At 38.1% G+C, this 19959-nt stretch overlaps 1 protein-coding gene across 1 annotated transcript in view; it reads left to right on the forward strand.

The window, feature by feature from the left end:
• The window catches only part of LOC104521474 (regulator of G protein signaling 7), a 67191-nt gene that overhangs the window by 32213 nt on the left and 15019 nt on the right, over positions 1–19959 (forward strand). The window contains exons 6-11 of the mRNA XM_029083855.1: positions 8682–8756; positions 9827–9925; positions 10662–10723; positions 11628–11738; positions 12214–12339; positions 19464–19650. Of these exons, the coding sequence (XP_028939688.1) occupies positions 8682–8756; positions 9827–9925; positions 10662–10723; positions 11628–11738; positions 12214–12339; positions 19464–19650 (660 nt within the window). The remainder of the gene's footprint in view (positions 1–8681; positions 8757–9826; positions 9926–10661; positions 10724–11627; positions 11739–12213; positions 12340–19463; positions 19651–19959) is intronic.

A 19959-nucleotide genomic window follows, 5' to 3' on the forward strand; every position in this document is an offset into this window, starting at 1 on the left:
GATTCGAAGTTGTAATAGAGCCATAGATTTTTGGAGAGGCTAATAAAGTTCCTAAGAGTATTTCAGATTAGGTATACCTCATTGATTGTGAATTAAACCTATGATTAAATGCTTCAGTTGTAAGTAACAGTATTTTTTTTCTAAGTTCCTGTAGACCGGTTCCTGTAGCCCACTCCCTGTAGTCACTGTTTTGGCTCTACTGCCTTGGGTGGTGTAACAGAGGCCAGTGAGATCTCTCCCAGCACCAGTTCCTACATATTTGCACGTTCTGGCAACTATGGCTACTGGGTTTAATTTTTTGTCACTTAGTTGAGGCTGATTGAGCTAATAATTATAAAATGAGCTACATTTTAAACAGCTTTCAGTCCTATAAGATGACTGCCTGGAAAAGAGTTTTCTGAAGTGTGTAAGGGTTGGAAACGTGCAGCCCTTCTTTAACTCAAACTTAAGACGACAACTCTTTTTACAAATCCTGTTAAAAGAGCTGAACACTTGTACTGAGCATATTTGAAATGTTTCTCTGAGACTTTCTCTTGCACCAGCAAAGTCATTAATACTGCAGCTTTTCTGCTGCAAAGCCTTTTTACTCATTGACCCTGAAGTGTGTAAAATGAGGTAAAACCCCCAAATATCCAAATAATCTATACCTAAATCTAAACCTTTCCTTATAAGCCTTAGCAGACACTGCACACTCCAACTTTATTTCCATGTCTGGGAAATGAAACATTGGTGCATTGTAGGAGAATATATCTGTGCTTTTCTCTACGAGAGCCTTAGTTTTAGCCATTACTTACAACTTATTTAATATAGGAATTTAATGTCTTCTTTGATGCTAGTATTTGTATGAGAAAAAATAAACTTTCTCACATAACTGGAGTAAAACTGGGTATTCCTTCAGCTGATAACTCCTTTCTTTTTTTTAAGCTGAGTACTACTGGAACTTTTTTCTTTGCCTCATTTCTTTTTTATAATCTTTCATGCTCTTATTGAACTTATCAATCTTAAATGCTCTTATTGATCGGTGATGAGTGGTGTCCCTCAGGGGTCCGTATTGGGACAAGTAAAATTTTATTTCTTCATCAATGACATAGACATTGGGATCAAGTGCACCCTCAACAAGTGGGCTGACGACACCAAGCTGAGTGCTGCAGTTGACACGCCTGAGGGACAGGATGTCATCCAGAGGGACCTGGACAAACTGGAGAAGTGGGCCCATGTGAACCTCATGAGGTTCAACAAGGCCAAGTACAAGGTCCTGCACCTGGGTCAGGGCAATCCCCAGTATCAATACAGACTGGGGGATGAAGGCATTGGGAGCAGCCCTGCAGACAAGGACTTGGGGATACTAGTGGATGCAACGCTGGACATGAGCCGGCAATCTGCGCTTGCAGCCCAGAAGACCAACCGTACCCTGGGCTACATCAAAAGAAGCATGGCCAGCAGCTTGAGGGAGGTGATTCTCCCCTCTACTCTGCTCTGGTGAGGCTCCACCTGGAGTACTGCACCCAGCTCTGGAGTCCTCAGTACAGGAAAGACATGGACCTGTTGGAGTGGGTCCAGACGAGAGCCAGAAAAATGATCAGACGGGTGGGGCACCTCTGCTATGAAGAAAGGCTGAGGGAGTTGGGGTTGTTCAGCTGGGGGAAGAGAAGGCTCCAGGGAGACCTTACTGTGGCCTTTCGATACATAAATGTGGCCTATAAGAAAAATTGGACAGACTTTTTAGCAGAGCCTGTAGCGATAGGACAAGGGGTAATGGTTTTAAACTAAAGAGGGTAGATTTAGACTAGGAATTAGGAAGAAAATTTTTACAATGAGGGCAGTGAAACACTGGAACAGGTTGCCCAGAGAGGTGGTAGAAGCCCCATCCCTGGAAACATTCAAGGCCAGGTTCCATGGGGTTCTGAACAACCTGATCTAGTTGAAGACGTCCCTGCTCACTGCAGGGGGGGTTGAACTAGATAACATTTAAAGGTCCCTTGGCCCAAGTCATTCTATGATTCTTATTCTCCCCTTGATTTTTTTAACTATGCACAGTTCAGCTAGCTACACAAGTAAACTGGAATATAAAAACTACAAATAAAAATGAACTCTAGTATTTTGCTTATCATATACTAATTAGTTACCTTTCCCTGCTTTTGAAGTGACTGATATGAATGGTGACTGCTGAGGGTTAGAAGACTCCTTTCCTAGAAAAATGACAGAAATAGAAACAATGACAGAAATAGCAAAATAGATTGTTGCAGAAGGCAATGCTGACATTTGACACTCAGGAAACTTAAAATTTTAAGATTACTATATTTGTGATAGTCTTCTGTTACAAATAATATAAAAGACAGCTTTCAATCTCTGCCTTGTCTTTATGTTTATGTGTCTGATTTTATCTTTCTCAAGTAGAAACCAAGATCTGTCATGTTTGTATCCATGTCCATGATTTGAATTTATAGTGTTTAAATTTTGAAAGCCTAGAGATCTTGAAATTTAGTGTTTTGCAGTTAAATGTACCAAGTTAGCCCATACTTGCAAAAGAAATAAAAAGTTCTGTTTCATAGTGTATTGACACTGCAATGCAATGAAATTGTGTAAGGGATGCAAATCAAGCTGCCTAAGTATTTACTGCTTTAATGCACCCTGAATTTATGGGTGTGCATATTTAAATGGGGTAATTATTTTAAATAGCACCTATGCGTTTTTAGCTAAAGAGGCTTTGAAATTACATCTCTTTAAATTATCAGTAGGTTTGTGTGCATGGGTTGAGTACACACCACAGGCTGACAGAGACCAGAGGCAACAGTAAGGAAGCAAATACCAGTGTTGTCTTTCCATTCTGCTGTTGGGAGGGGAAGGCAGGGTGATGAATTTCACACTGCCATGAATACTTGATTGGAGTATTCTGTAAGGTGAATTATTTGAATTTCAGTCCCTGCAGCTTGTGAAGGTCATATAGGTCACTATACCACAGAAGTGTAGACTGAGAGGGACCTCTCAATGTCCTCTACTCCAGCCTCCTGCTCACAGCAGTTCTAACTTCTAAGTTGAACAAGATTGTCCAGGCCCTTGATTAAATGAGCTTTGAAAATCACCAAGGATGGAGATTCCACAGGCTCTCTTAAGCAACTTCTTCCTTTTATTATGATGAATATTTCTTTATAGCTAACTGGAATTTCCTTTACTGCAATTTCTGACTATTGCCTCCTGTCCTTTCATGGTGCACTTCTGGAACAGGTCTAGCTCTGCAAGCCCCCTTTAGGCAGCAGAAGACAATAGTTAGATCTCCCCTTTTGCAAGCAGAAAAAGTCTGTTCCTCCACTGGGCTTTTCCATTTTGAATATATTTCTTGTATTGTTTGTGGGGTCCAGATGCTGAGTAGATGCTGAGTAGAAAGAAATAACCGCCTCCTTTGCCTGCTGGCTGTGCTATTGCTAATGCAGCTGGGTATGTGATTTGTCTGCATTGCTACAAGGACATGCTGCTGACTCATGTTCAGCTTCTCCCTCAGATCATTTTCTACAGAACAGCAATACATACAGATAGTTCCCAGCCTATTGCAGTGCATGAGCTTATTCCCTCCCACATAAATGAGTGTATTTCTCTCAGATGCAAGAAAACTTCTGGTTATTCTGGTTTAAGTAAATTCACACTTAAATTTCCATATTCTATAAGAAAGAAAAAAAAACATCAAAAATTAAACTGGTGTCATTATAAACATTAATTTACTTTCTGTTGAGGATGTCACACTTACTAGAATTACATCACAGAAAAGAGATTTTTACACAAAAAATGTTGATAGCAGTTGATTTTGGCTACTTGTCCAGGCATTAAATTAGCCCTTGGAGTGTGCAAATTTGTACAGCAAACAGACTATAAGTATTAGGTATTATGCACTATTTTGATGGAAATGTACCATGGCTAAAGCATCCCACTTGATGTAAACAGTGAATTCTTCCAAAGAGTTGCTACATATGTAAAGAAATTAATTCACTGTTAGCACTATTACAAGGGCTTAATTAATTAATTCACTGTTGCCACAGTTAGCAGGGAAAGATTATTAATATCAAGTGGATTTTTTAATCTAAACTTACTCTCAGGTAGTGGTTGTCTTCAAATATTGGCTGTAGCCAGATCCAAGCATGTAGGTTCTTGGTTCTGGAGTTCTTGGACCTCCTCTCCTTGAAGAGGAGGCTTCCTCCTTCCACTGTTTTTCTTGGCAGAATCCTATCATGCAGCCTCCTAGACAGCATCAATAGAAAGTTGTGTTGTTTGGAATTCATACTAATATGACTATGCAGTAATTGAAGTAGGAATTAAAAAATCTTCTATATGTGGGGTTTTTTTTTTATATTATTTATCTGCATCTGTTTATCTTAGCAGTGAATTTATAATGACTGGACTGACGTGTCCCTTTCTGTAAATGAATACAATGGCATTTGTACCTTGAGATAAGGGCTTGCTAAATGGATGAAAAGAAACTAAGTGTCCTTTGAATATATGACAGTTTTTCAACCAGCTATTTAGAAACAGGTGATGGACAAATTCTACCCTGGTTATAATCTTGCTGTATGATAATTTCGACAAGGTCACAAGACTTTCCTCTGTGTGTGTGGAGAGGGAAATGTTTTCATATAGAATCTTAGTCCTGAAAGAAATAAACATTCTATTTACACATATAGAAGTCTTCCAGGAAATCTGTTTGAAAACTATTTACGGTATTAGTATGCAAATTATATACTACACACTAAATAGGAATCTTGTAGCAGAGCACTCTGACAGGCATCTCACTACTTGAACTATGGTAGTCCAGTTAAAAAAGCAACACAAAAAAGAAAACACAGCTGGATATAATTGTATCCACATACTTATTATGTTAATGAGGGTATACGAATAAAATGAAATGTTGTCCAGCAAAGGTTTTTCCACAAAGACTCTGAGTTATTTTAGCAAAATGTTCAAATAATGCAAGCTTTTGTGTTTGTTTTAATTGAAAATATGTTTGATATTTATTCCTAAAAATTGACAGATGAAGTATGGCAGCACAGAGAAACAATAAATCCCATCTCATATCAGGTATCATGTTAGTAAATACTCTTCAGATAGAAGAAACATAAATTGTGGCCCCAATTACATCAAGTACTTCTAGCGATATAATTTAAATCAAATTATGAGAACGGTATTGTATAGTAGTAGTACTATATGTCTTAAACTGCTGTTGTTAGCCCAGGTTGTCAGAGTAGTGATACACTCTAGCTGCTGTCTGTTTTGCACTGAAGCTTCCTGATGCTTCCCTGCCTGTACCTTCCTGCTGCTGCACTCCTATCAGCTTCCCTTCAGTCACACCTTGGTCCGGTTTCTGCCCTCACATCCTCTGGTGGGTGCCGCTGCTGCTGAAGTATGCCACAGCAGCTTTACTTCAGCATGAGAGGTTTTAAACAGCCAGGTGTCAGTAAGAATCCACTAGATCACAGAATCACAGAATGGCTGAGGTTGGAAGGGACCTTTGAAGGTCATCTAGTCCAACCACCCTGCTCAAACAGGGACTCCTAGAGCACATGAACCAGTATTTTGTCCAGACATTTTTTTAATATCTCCAGGGAAGGAGATTTCATAATCACTCTGAACAACCTGTTCCAGTGCTCAGTCACCCTCACAGTAAAGAAGTTCTTCCTTATGTTCAGATGGAACTTCCTATGCTGCAGTTTATGCCTGTTGCCTCTCGTCCTATTGTTGGGTGCCAATGAGAAGAGTCTGGCCCTGTCCTCTAGACACTCTCCCTTTCGATATTTATAAACATTAATTGGATCCCCTCTGAGTCATCTTTTCTCCAGGCTGAACAGTCCCAGCTCCCTCAGCCTTGCCTCATATGAAAGATGCTTCAGTCCTTTAACTATTTTATATGCCCTTCACTGGACATGCTCCAGGAGTTGCATGTCCTTCCTGTACTGGGGAGCCCAGAACTGGACACAGTACTCCAGGTGGGGCCTCACCAGGGCTGAGTAGAGGGGGAGGATCACCTCTTGACCTGCTGGCACAACCCAGGATACTGTGAGCCTTCCTGGCCACAAGAGCACACTGCTGGCTCGTATTTAACATGTTGTCCAGCAAGACTCCCAGGTCCTTCTCCGCAGGGCTGCTTTCCAGGAGGTCAGCCCCCAACCTGTACTGGTGCAAGGGGTTATTCCTTCCCATATGCAGGACACTGCACATTCCCTTGTTGAACCTCATGAGGTTCCTCTCTACCCATCTCTCCAGCCTGTCAAGGTCCCTATGAATGGCAGTGCAGCTGTCTGGCATATCAAACACTCCTCCCAGTTTAGTATCATCAGCAAATTTGCTGAGGAGGCACCCTGTTCCTTCAGCTAAATCATTGATGAGTAGCTTGAACAACACTGGACCCAGTATTGACCCCTGGGGACACCACTAGATATAGGCCTCCAACTTGATTCCACACCACTGATGACAACCCTCTGAGCTCTGTTATTCAGCCAGTTCTCAATCCACCTCATCATCCAATCATCAAGTCCACATGATGCTGTAGAAGGTCAGTACCGGGTTGGATCTCTGTCCAACTGGCAAAAGCTTCACCTTTGTTTCATTCCTAAAAATCTCCCAGAATTTATTGTTGTGTCCCTTGCATTGATCTGCACAGTTCTGACATGTAAGTTACCTGGGCAAAGTGCTAGATCTGTTCATACCAATTTACTGCTGATAAATCTGCACTTGAAATCTTTGAAAAAAAAGAGGCTTTGGATAAGGTTTATACCTCTCTTTTTTTGGCCTTTTTTTTTTTTTTTCCACTTCTCCATTTTTAGGACATGCTTTTAACAAACTATAAGTGAAAACTAAACAAACAACAGTTTGTGCCTTATGTAAGTGTGCCTGCTACTTAAATGACTGCATTCAAGGGCTGTAGATATTGTTAAAAGCCCATGCCTTCTTCACTGCCAGCTGCTGCCATAATCCTAAAGTAGATGCATTGTTTTCTTTTTAACTTTATAGCTCAGTGTACTGCCCTGTGAAATTGCCTTCTGCCTCTAAGTTGATTCTAATGCAGAATTTTGTATTTTTCAACCTGTCATTGTCTTTGAAAGTTCCAAGTTATTCTGAGTGACAAAACTACCATTTTTGTGTACAAGCACAAAGTGTACCTTCCCAAATCTTGCTCAACAGGCATGTCAGGTACAATCTTGAGAATATTATCTAGGTGCCTATTTTTATTCCTAATGATGAGGAACTGTTTATATTGCAAATTTAATATGATCTAATGCACAGTAATGTATTACTTTGAAATAAAAACTTATTTATTAATTGAAAAATCATACTGGATTAAAACATCAGTCTATTATTAAAAATATTTTCCAGAGGCAAAGTCCCATTAGCCTGTTTAGTTAAATGTATTTGTTTCTTGGCTCTGCCTACGTAAGAAATACCTAAAAATTTTGTCTGTGAAGTTTTACAGTGACATCAAGCATTTTACAGTATGGTAAGAAGACAAAGCTTATATCATTAGTGTGATAGTAAGTCCAGATTTTTTGTCTGGCAAGTAAATTCTACATCTAGCTTCTCCAATTAAAACAAACCAAACCAAAACAAAACAAAATAAAAACCAACCCCAACCTGCTTTCACTAAAACTCTGCTCCCACTATAGAGCAGATTTTGTGCTTTCCACTCTGTGTTGCAAATGTAATCCTTCTAAAATCAATAGTTAAAACTAACCTGAGAGCATAGCACTTATTGTTAGTTTTTTCCAGCAATGGGTAAAGAACAGATTTCTGCACAGAGTTTGTACGTAGAGGGGAGTGTCAAAGGAAGATGAATTAGGAGTGCTTGTGTCCTTTGGGATGCTACAGAGTTGTGAGAAGGAAACTTTGAAGGCCAAATCACATGCATTGAGAGTCGTTCTGTTTAGACTGCCAGTCTCCTGGTCAGGCTGCTGAAGCCTCGTTTTTTTCTTTTCTGAAGAAACAAATCCCATTTTGGCACGTTTTTTCCATCTTTTTTTTTAAAAAAGATAATCTAAAAAGAAGTGACCCAAAATCAGATGCCCTTGAAGGGAGCCTGGGGTTTACCTGAGGTGGGTATTGCACAATTCTATTTATTTTGTCTCATTAGGTCAACCATGCTTCTTAGAGGGATAGCTAGAGTGCACATTGTATGGCTTCCTTGGAAAAAACAAAGCAGAAACATGTGATTTATTTCTGTTATCTAGAGCATTTATTCTGTTTCAAATTCATGATGTCATGAGCTATAAGCATGTGGTCTTCAATGTCTTACTCCTGGATTCCCAAATACTGCCTGTAGCAATTTAATTTGAATGTCTGTGCTGCAAATGTGTCTTGTAATATGCATTTGGATATTTTCCGCTCCCCAGTACATTGCTTTCAGTACTTTCAGCATAAGGATGTACAATAAAATTTGTCCTAAAAGCCATCAGAGGGTCCAGCAAACAAGGGTGAATAGCAGGTGAATACTTCTTATAATAAGCCAGACAAAATGGTATATGAGATGTTTCCTTAGACTCTATGTTATTTAGGTTTTAGGGACTATTGCAGAAGGATATCAAGTTATTATATGCCTCTAGTTATTTATTTTCTTAGCCTTACACACTGAAGAGGAGCATCTCAATGAAAATACTATGGAATCCCTTCCTTTATCCTTGTTCTTTCCTTTCTTTTTCTTTTCATAGCCTGGATGTGTAAACACTACTGAAGTGGATATAAAAAAATCTTCAAGAATGAGAAATCCACATAAAACAAGAAAGGTAAGTACTATTTATTATATCGAAAGCAGGAGGTGGAGGTAATTTATAGCATGAAGTTCCATAGTTTCTTAAAACAATTTTTTCTTACAGCTGCAAAGAACAAATACATGAACATGTGTTATTATTCCATAAACTCTTAAATGACTTAGTATTAACAAAGTTGCTAATATTAAATAAATGCTATCACATAGGAAAGACTTTGGAGAAATAAACAGAGAATATGAAAATAAAATTAATATTTGCATGCTTTATTCATATTGTTTAGTAAATTGAATAAAGCATGTTAAAATATTTCTGTCAGTGATTAAGGAAAAATAAATTTAAAATGTAGTGTAAGCTGTAACAGCAGTTCTTGTGCTGGTCTTGATAAAAAATCTGTCTCTAGTTTACAATTAAATGGGTGATCAGAAATTGTGGAGGGCATTAGCTTAATCTAAATTAAGATCCAGACATGAAGAGTGTAATTTCTCTAGGAATGTATAGATGGATTGGAACACCACTTTCTTTCAAATCCTTTGTATCATAATAATGTAGAGTGACTCCAACTTTAAAGAACTCCCTTTGAGGTATACTTTCATGTCAACCCATGGAAAAATGTGTTTTAAAAAAGAAAGTGGATTTAGAGAAAGTTTCATGGTAGTGAGAGGTCCAGATTGGCTTAAATGACAGAGCAGTAATTGGAAATTTGAGTCATCCAAATAATCCATTGTGATAGTCTACCTTTCAGGATACTGTTTCTTCTTTTCCTACTGGTCATCTCCACTTACTGAAATAGCTACCTTTCAGTATCATTGTCCGTGTTTACTATACCGTTAATATAGAGACAAAATAAAAGTAGATCCTGTGTACTATGGCATTATGAAATCGTGTGGTTTGGGAAGTCTTTATTTTACACTATGGTATGAAAGAACAGTTTTATCTGAATGCATGCCTTATTTGCAGTTTCTTGAGAACAATATTATCTTGGCTAACTTCTTGAGTGCACTGTACTAAAACATCACAGTTACTATGGGTATGTGTAGAAAGCATTGTCTGAAAGCAACTATCATTGTTCTGTATTTTTTGCATAGTCTGTCTATGGCTTACAAAATGATATTCGAAGTCACAGCCCTACCCACACACCAGTACCGGAGGCTAAGCCACCCACAGAAGATGAACTACACCAAGAGGTTTGAAAAATAACTACAAACATGTACTTTTAAATGAACTTTTCAGGGAAGTAGATACCATGCCAAAAATTTTCATAACTGGGAAGTATGTTCAGAACAGATCTATCAAATGTTTAGTAAACCTTTTCCTCATTTCAGGATGTATGGATTTAGGTATGCAACTTCTATTAAAACTAACAAGACAAAACCTGAAATTTTTTGTACCTTGCATTGAAGAGTTAAAGGCAGTTAGCAGCAGTCCAGTTAGTGGGTTCTTGGCATAACTAAGCCCATTAGTCCCTTTAGCAGTAGACAGCTCACTCTTCAACACTGATTCGCAGTTTGGGGGTATACTTACTCCTTTGTGTATGCATGTATGGGTTCAGACATTTATCTGCTGTTCATGCTTCATTCATCTTTCCTGAGGTGTTAGAATTGGGAGAAGGTAAATGTCTGAAGTATTAATAGTTCTCTTCAAAAACCTAATAAACGGCTAATTGGATTTCTGTTGATGAACATTTAGGGAAGATGTTATCTTGAGTCCTTTTTTTTTTTGTCTCTGTATGATCTTTTCTCTTCAATGGAAAATTCCATTTATTTTAGAACTACACTGGTGAAATGTTGGTTTAACTCAGATATATTTCTCTTCTGGGCCCTAGGATAAATTTAGGTTAAATTACAGCCCTAATAAAAAAGTTATGGAAATAGAGTCGAGCAATGAATTACTCATAACACTCTTTGCCTTCCTTTCTTGCAGATTAAGCACTGGCAAATGCAATTAGACAGACATAGATTAAAAATGTCAAAAGTTGCAGAGAGGTAAGTATATTGTCACATCTTCTGGTTTTTCAGTTAGACTGATAACTATTGGGAAAATGTGAGTATGAAATATCTTCAAAGAAAGAGAGGTAAGGGAGGTCAGGTGTCATAGAAATAACTGATGAGAGTTTACTTTAAGTGGGAGGTATGAAGTTTTTTCATTGATAAAAGATGGCCTAGATAGTCCATGACTCATTTCTGATAAACCCAAGAGTCACCAAAAATCCTCTGGTCACAAGTGGTCAAAAGTTTCACCTTGCATTGGCAAGGAGGCTAAATGGAAATTAGCTAAATGGAAATTAAATGGGGTTACTGTTATGATATTTCAAAAGGGCAGTCACTGACCAAACAATAGATCTGATTGGCAGAGCTGGTTGCATGAGGAGCTCTGTCCTTGAACTAAAGGAGTCTGAGCTTATTTCAGGTCAGAGGATGTAACACTATTAGGAATCTTTCTCCAAATAAGACCAAAATTTGTCAGAAAGGGACTAGAAAGCAAATAAAACAAAAAGCCCCTCAGAAAGACTGACTAACTGATAGTTAAAACCGTAAGGGTATAAAACATTTTCCTTTATGAAAGCAAATGTGCATGGAAGAGGTTGTTTGATTTAATTTATTAGTGCCTAAAGGAACCCTAAAAGGAGCTATATGGAAGTATTAGAGAAGTTTGTGGTTTATTTTATTTCAGCTCTTGATAAGACCTGAGCCTTGCCTCCTTCTTCAGGGTTCCACTTTTTAAAGGCTTAAGCAAACCTACGTAGCCCAAGCTTGTAGCTGACTTTTGAGTGTATGCACACACACTTGCTGTGGTTCAGTTGATGCAAGGTAACATGTTAACTGAGGTAACCTGATCAGGTTTTCTCACCTCCTGACATGACAACGTTTGATGCTTTTGTTTTCCTAGTCTATTAGCTTATACAGAGCAGTATTTGGAATATGATCCTTTTCTTGTGCCCCCTGATCCTTCAAACCCTTGGATATCAGATGACACCACTTTCTGGGAACTGGAGGCAAGGTATATGATTTTGTTTATTCTTTTGGTGGGGGGGGAGTATAACAGGCTTTTCTTGAAATGCAAAAATTTCAGATAGAGATATTTCAGGAAGATATTGAGGCAGAAGGGGAATGCAGTATCCTTTTGGTCTTTCCAGCCTTACATTTTCGTAAGGTGGGAAGACTTACGGATTAATAGATCTGGGCAAAAAGTTACAGTAACCAGCTTCCAGGGTTCCTGTGTGGGAAAAAAAGACACCTTTTAAAATCTGATAACTTTTCCTAGTTGGAAGTCCTTGTTCTTCCGTGTAAATGCATGTGTATTACCTTCATCCTGTGTAAGTACTAATGGCCTGCTTGCTCATCTCCAGATATGAGCAAACTGGAAAGTGAGAAATCTGTGGTTGAAGTTTAGGACTTTGTCTAAATTATGAACACAGAGTATTAGAATACTGAAGTATTGATGATTGTAAGTTCTATTGTTTTTACTTCTGTAGCAAAGAGCCAGGACAGCAGAGGGTGAAACGATGGGGGTTTGGCATGGATGAAGCTTTGAAAGACCCTGTGGGAAGAGAGCAGTTTCTCAAATTCCTGGAGTCAGAATTCAGTTCAGAAAATTTAAGGTAAATGAGAGGGACTTTATTTTTAACAGTTTGTAAGATACATTGGTATTTGGGGATTTTTTTTGTCTGATGCCTTTCTTTTAATTTTTTGACCCCTTCAAAATTTTTCCTGTGTCTTCCCTTTCAGAATCAATTAATGCAGATTTCTGCCTGCTTCCATATTCAGGCTGAGGGAGAGATTGATATAGTTAGCAGAGACTCACATGAAGCGTATTTTCCCATTCATGCTTAACTTTTGGTCAAACTACCCATGTAAGAGCTTTTCTCTCAGCTCATTTTATTAAACAGGTTTTAAACATTGATCCATTCTATGCTTGTTCAGTATCTTTTATTAAGTCCAATATCATGAGAACAGTAAGATTAAAAAAGATAATTTGTTATCTAGTACTTGTGGATCTGACACAACAGAAGTAGTGTGACAACTAGCTCTCAAATTCCTCACTAACTGGAAAGTGGAAAGGTGCTGCTAGTGTATGAAGCTTAAAAAAAAAAAGTAGAAAAACCTTGTGTATACAGAATTAAAGTAAGGGAGAACAACTAATTGATTTAAAAAAATGATAGTCCATCTATTAGCTAATAGCATGTTTTGTTGTCACTGTTCTAAGGAAGCCATATTTCAGTAAGAATTATTACAAAGGGATTAAAACAGCCTTTTTATAAATAAGTCAAACTGTACATAGTACAAAAAACATGTATTATTTTTCTCTTTATCTCACCTTCTCAGATGTCATCTGTATCACTTCCTATTCACCAACAGCATAAGGACTATGAAATCCTATTTGCACACATTCTAGAATTCAAAAAAATCCTAAACTACTTTTTTTCTATGCCAGTTCACACTCTGAAGTGCTGCAGCATAGCCATTCATACTAGAGTTACATTTATGTATCCCCTTACAAGAGGCATTTAGCATTTTGTGGTGTTGATTCATAAATGCTGAGTAGTTGCACAGACCTCCTTGTTAATTTAAGTTTGTCAGCAGTATAATTGGAGATGGACTTCTATACGTTGCTGACCATGTTCATACTCAAACATTGAATTTTGCATCACAAATGTATATTAGATAGTCTAGACCTTATGATACTTTCCAACTGATTTGTTTGCCATTACCCCTGTGAAAATATTGCCTGACTTGTATGTGTATGTTGATAACTTCTTTAGAAACAGATACAGGGATGTTTTTTGGTTTTTTTTTATTAAAAAATCCCAGTGGTAAAATGAATTTTTTAAAATCAGAATAATACCAAGAAAAGCAAAGGTAATTTTTTTTTATCTAAAGAGCATCCTGGTAATTCCTTATGCAGAGCAGCTGTTCAAACATGAACCTATCTAGTCCAGTGTGTGCAGCAGTTTCTATGCTTTTCTGATTAATTTGTCTCTCTGCCAACTAGGCTGTTACGTGCATAATCCCTAGCTCTTTTTTCTAATCCTATTTACAACACTAACCACTGGCAAACTGCAAGTGACTGATCCAGAAAAATTCCCTTGAGAAATTTGTTCAGAGCTGATTCCTTGACATACCATCTACTCTTCTCTCTCTCTCTCTCTCTCTAGATTCTTATATTGGCATTATAAAATACAATATCTGAGCAACAGTGAATATGAGCTTAAAGGCTGTCCCTGGTAAGGATCAGGCAGGGGATCAAACTTGCTCTGAAAAAGTGCTTTCTATGATGATCAGCGGAAGGAAAACTGTCTCACAAGCTCAGATTCATATGTTTATGAATTCTCAAATTGTGGGGAAATCAACCTTTGGACTGAGAGTGTCTGATCTGGCTGAGAATCTCATTCTTAGTGGATATAGATCCTGTTTTAAGAAACAAAACAGGGATGAGGAAACCTGAACCATGTGTTAAAACTAAGAACTATGCAATGATTAGGAATGCAGCCAGGTTTCACATTCTTACTCTATATCTCTGTGCTTTTTTTCTTTGCCTGTAAATTGGCATTAATAGTATGTCACTCTTTAAAGGGTTGTTGTAAAGCATAGCAAAGGAATAAAACTGTCTAAGCAGTTCTGTCAGCACAGTAGCTTCATTACAGTGTGATTTCAGTTTGCTAACACCCAGGTTAAATTCTGCATTCACCTAACACAGGCTATGATTTGTAATCTCTTGTTACCATGCAGATTTTTTTGGAGGGATTGCTTTGCATGCTGATCACTAAACAGAACAAATAGCTAAAATAACATGATTGGGATAATAGATTTACAAAATTCCCACCGCCTGTTACAAAAATGGTGACCATTGTTTAAAATTCACAAGATTTAAGTTTGAGCATGAGCCAATATACTGATCTTAGTCACAAGGCTGCCCAAGCACTGAAAAAGGACTTTTAAAAGAGGGTGAGATAGTGAAATGAATCTTACTGCAATATGTCAGCTGGAGACCTAATTTCTTCCATCTCTGTAGAAAATCCCCATTCCTCTCCATATCCTTCCTTTGTCTGTAGTGTTGCAGAAATCTTTGGAAAGTTAATATCCATATGCTGACTGTATATTTGCTACCAAGGGCTGTTTTGTAGGAATTGCAGCCTGTAAAGATCTAAATGGTTTCAGGCCTCCCAATCTCAAAGCCTGGCCAAGTCATTATGCAGTATTGCAGTAGATGTGAACTCCAAGGTACTGCTAAGACTACAAAAGCCTCTCTAGTGAAGGGAGAGTGCTGACAAGACATCTTCCATGATGCACAGAAGGATAAGCCATTGGACCCCTTGCCCCTTCCTTTGATCCTCATTTATTAGCTCCCATAAGGTGTGAGTAAATTGAGAAAAGGGGCTTTGAGTTCTGTTTTTTGCAGAAAAAGAAGAGAGGGACTGAGGAGTTAGCTAGATTTAGATGCTGTCCCTCGATAAATTTTCTTTGACTATCCACCTGCAACCTGAGATTTTGTGAGGTGTTTATTTTGAACTCATCAATTTAAATTTTTGTAGAAATATTCTGTATGGGAGATAGAAGCTTCAATTATGTCTTGTAGAAAAAATAAATAAAAGCCCACATAGACACTACTAAAAATTTGCAATGTTACCTACAAACTGTTTTAGTCAGTGCTCAATTTTATATTTAACTTACTTCAGTGGCTGTGATTATTCTTTTAATAACACCATAACAGTGCTTTTACTAGAGAAGAGAGAGAACAGTGCAAGAGTTTATGTTTTCTTTTTAATCCAGCCTGTTTCACTTTCATTTTTTTGTTTTTGGTTACTGATCATCACTCTTGATGACTTTAAATGCAAGACATTTCTGTCTTCACTGATGGTGGAGGAGAGAGTTCTGCATGTTACAAAGTATGAAGACTGATTAACTGTCCTTGATGTCTGTCCTGCAAGTCTGAACAGAAGCATTGGTAATGACACTTTCCCACACAGTATGGGTGCTGGTAAAGTTTATCCTTCACACTGTTGATTATGAGACTCTGTTTTAAATGCTAATAATGTGACCGAAATTTAATCCCCAAGACTGAATTTGCTGGTGCTTTATTTCTCATTCAGACTCAAGCCTAAACTCCAAGTCCCAGCAATGTTGCCATTTCTGCAGTTTAGATGAGAAGGAACTAGTTGCAAGATTTAATGGTTTCTCTGTCATTTTCTTGAAGACCTTCAGCACTATGTCTCAAAGCTTGAAGATGTACTTGGCAAGAAGGTGGACTCGGAATCACAGTAGTCTTTTTTGCCTCTAGAAAAATGTTAACTGATTTTCTCCATGAAGATTTTTAAGGTTTTTGTTTGCTTTTGCTGAAAATGATTAAAGGTCTGTTCTCCGACCTGTTGTGTCTCATGCACTGGGTGCAAAGCCCACATAATTCCCACTTCACTGTCTCCACACTGCCTAAACCTGACACTTTTAGGGAGAATCACTGCAGTTTTTCTCTCACGCTGTGTTCCTATGTGCTAAATTTCACTGATTAGCTTGATCTGGGATCTGCTAGTGGCTACATCTGACATTTAGGTCAGTTAGTGGGACAGAAGCCATGTTGCAGCTGAGCTAATTACCTTGCAAGGCCACCCTTACTTTGAAAGTAATCCATCTGGAGGACATATTCGCCCGATGTCTTGCAACATGTGCCTTACCATGTTATGTGGCTGGATGTATGACTATCATATGCTATACATTATCACTCAGCTATATGTCTGGCATGTGACCCAGCACGTGGCAGCCCAAAAGCTGTGAGAGAAGACAGCAATGAGGTTTACACCCTGCTACTCAGGTCTCTGTTCAAATGGTACTGAGCATCTTCTAGAAAGGGTGTCCATGGCAAAAGCAAACCTGCACCAACAAGAGGTACAGAGTTTCATCTGAGGGCAGGGAGACTGAGCTCTGGTTCCTCCCACGAAGTAGGACCAAGTCTGTGTATATTATTGTCCAGAAAATGCAGTTGGGTTCCTCTGTCCCCTCTCCTTCCCCTGCACATATTTACTGTTGCACACTGCGTGCTCTTACTGCGTGTTCTTCACTACAGAAATCTTCTCTTGTTCTGGTCACAGCTCTTAAGGTAGAGAGCTGTAAAAGGGGACAAGGAGCTCTTTTGATTGGAGGCCCTGTGCTGAGGTCTTGCAGACTTCCTATCAACTTCATCTGTGCTATTGGTTGCCATGGAATATTTGGAAAATCTATTTTTGAAACTGCAAGAGGTGGTAGCCTTATTTTTGGCATTTCCTAACTTTACATATTTGACTTGAACTCTCTGTGGGAGGAGGGCAGACATTTTTTCTTGAAAGATCAGTAAGTAGATAAAAATGTTAAAATGTGTGTTGGCTGTGAAGTAAGCACCCTGGACATAACATACCACAGAAATCAACATTTTCTTCCCACTTTTACATAGGTTTCTATATTTAGAACTTCACATTTGTAATAGGGTTTTTGAATGCTAATGTTAGAAGGGTAAAATAAAATTAATCTATCAAAGAGCTGGTGTTCAGCCTGTAAGGATGTGTCTACAACCTGTCTATTCTATGAAGCTGAATGTTTCAGCAAATAACTTAAATTTTTCTCCCATCTATTTCCCCATAATTGAGTATAACCTACTGTATGGAAATAGTTTACTTGCAAGAGAAAATAGCATCCTAAGGCTTGTCTGTGGTGAATTCCAGAAGTATTGGCAGTGATATAATGGAACAAACAAGAATGTGACAGCTTTGAGCTAGATACTCAGGATGTCTGCAGGGTGATAGAAAATGTGTGTTTACAAAGCACATCTTTCCCTTTCATTTTTCTATTCCTTACCTGACTTCGATACACATGAGTCAGTTGCAGAAGCATTTGAAGGGGTTAGCACTGCAGGATATACACTTTTAAATGCAAATATCGAAAGCAGCTTAGGGAAAGCAAAGTAGGTTGCCCAAATTTGACAAGAGTGAACTGAATTAGACTTTGTGAGCTGTGCAGTTTTTTAACTTGAGTTATGACGCCTGTATTCTTACTGCATTGCCATGAGATTCTCAGGATACGTCCCCAGGCTCTGTGCAGATCTGTGTTCAATTCACATTGCAGTTCATAGAGAGTAGTGATGCTACCCAGAATTTTTGAAACTGAAGTTCTTCTGTTGGCACAGACTTTCTTTGTGACCTTGAAGAAACCACTGTACATTATTACATTATTGATATATTTGCAAACCTGGTACAATATTACTTTTCTGTCTCTTGGAGAATCTTAGAGGATCAATAGACAGAAAGAGTCTGCTTAGACACTATGGAAATTGAAGGGTGTAGAAATACCTAAAGTAATCATGTCAGTAGAGTGAAGCTGACCATAATGGCTTGTGAGTGATAAGCATGAGCTCCTTCCATCTGTGCTATAAAGGAGTTTCAAAACAGGACTATGAAGGACTAATTGCTTCCTGGCAGGTAAATCACCTCAAGTGAAGAATGTCTTATATGAGGAATACTATAAGGTTTTCTTTGTTATGCTTTACTGTCTTCCCTTAAGAGTTGTTGCAATAATATATTACAATTTGCATTGAGGATGATACCATTTTGCTTTCTTGAGGGGTCTGAGTACAGTTCTGCTGTACCTCTCCCCTGTCCTATCCCTGTTTAACTAAGCTACGAGAGCTCAGTTTCATCTCAAAGTGTAAGCAGGGTGGAAACACATTGTAAAGGTACACCCAAATTATTTGTCAACCTTGAAAATCCAACTTATTTAACTTACTTCAAGGTTCAGTTTATCTGTTCCACAGGATCAGTTGTGTTAAAACAATAATGAAAAGTTGCAATATATCTTGCATATTTAGCAAAGTCAAACTTTAGTTAAGCTGTTGGGGTGTGGGGAGTCAGGGGGAACTAAGTGATCTGCACCATATTGAAGCATGCAGTCCCAGCTGAATTTAGAATTATTTTGTGCAGTGAGACAGTCTGAACACCCATAGAAGAAATAACAATAAAACAGTCATAATGGCAAATAAAACGTGATTATCAAAGCTTATATTTTGTTATCTGTGATCACAAAGTGCTCAAGACCTTTTTAGTGATCCTGCTCCAGACTGAGTGAGAAGGATACAATGAACTGACCTGCACTATATGTGGCTGCCTGATGTTGGTTTGCTTAGAAGTAGAAAATAAGAGAATGAACACTTCCATTCAGTATTTTAGTACAAACAGTGCAATGCTGAAGAAAGAAATTAAATTATAGTGGGCAAAACAAGCACTTTTCCAGTTTAAACATGATTTGTGGAGTAATAGTAACAAAATTCCAGTTACACAGTTTATATAGTTTAGCAAGACTCAGAGACATTCATGTAGATAACAACAGAAGTTCTTACTACCTTTTGAAGGATTGTCAAAAAGCAAGAGGTTTATAAGCAATATAAACCTTATGGTTCAGGTGAAATGAAATCTCAGTTTTATTCCAGTTAAATAGAAACCTTCCCATAAGCAAGTTATCCATACATAAGTAATGAAAGATTTCCCACTCATGTCATGAAAAGGCTTGTAACAATTGCTTCTTAAGGTGGATTGATTGCCTGAGACAGCATACAAGAACGTTGATCCCAACCTAAAATCACAGATTTTTTCTTATTTTGGTGTGTTTTAGATTAAAACTTCACTTAGTTTAATTTTTTTTTAAGAGTGTGAGCACTTCATTAATGATTATACTGATTTGGAATTCAAGATGCCATATTGTGCTGTAGGTTCTGGTTAGCAGTAGAAGACCTGAAGAAGAGGCCTATCCGTGAAGTTCCTGCTCGTGTCCAAGAAATCTGGCAAGAATTTCTCGCTCCGGGGGCACCCAGCGCTATCAATCTAGACTCAAAAAGTTATGACAAAACCACGCAGAATGTAAAGGACCCTGGAAGATACACATTTGAAGATGCTCAGGTCAGTTTGCAGTCCTGTTTAGGGACATTTGAAATGGAATACTGTCTAGTGAAATATATATATATAAAGAAGATATATTTGGGAATTAATGCTCTGTTTCCTAAAATGCCATTTTGGCAATGCAATTGGGTAACTGTATTTCTTCCATGAGTCCTATGAATTACTAAAGCTCTTCATTAAACTTCTGTGCCTGGCATAGGGTCTTCAAGTGAGCTTCAAATAAAGCAAAGCATATAGTGCTGTGAAAATGATATTTTCATGTTCCTGTTTGCTTAATTTTCTTATTCAGCTACATTAAGAGAAAAGCTT

Source organism: Antrostomus carolinensis, unplaced genomic scaffold, assembly GCF_000700745.2.
Source record: "Antrostomus carolinensis isolate BGI_N321 unplaced genomic scaffold, ASM70074v2 scaffold5600, whole genome shotgun sequence".
NCBI classification, from domain to species: domain Eukaryota; kingdom Metazoa; phylum Chordata; class Aves; order Caprimulgiformes; family Caprimulgidae; genus Antrostomus; species Antrostomus carolinensis.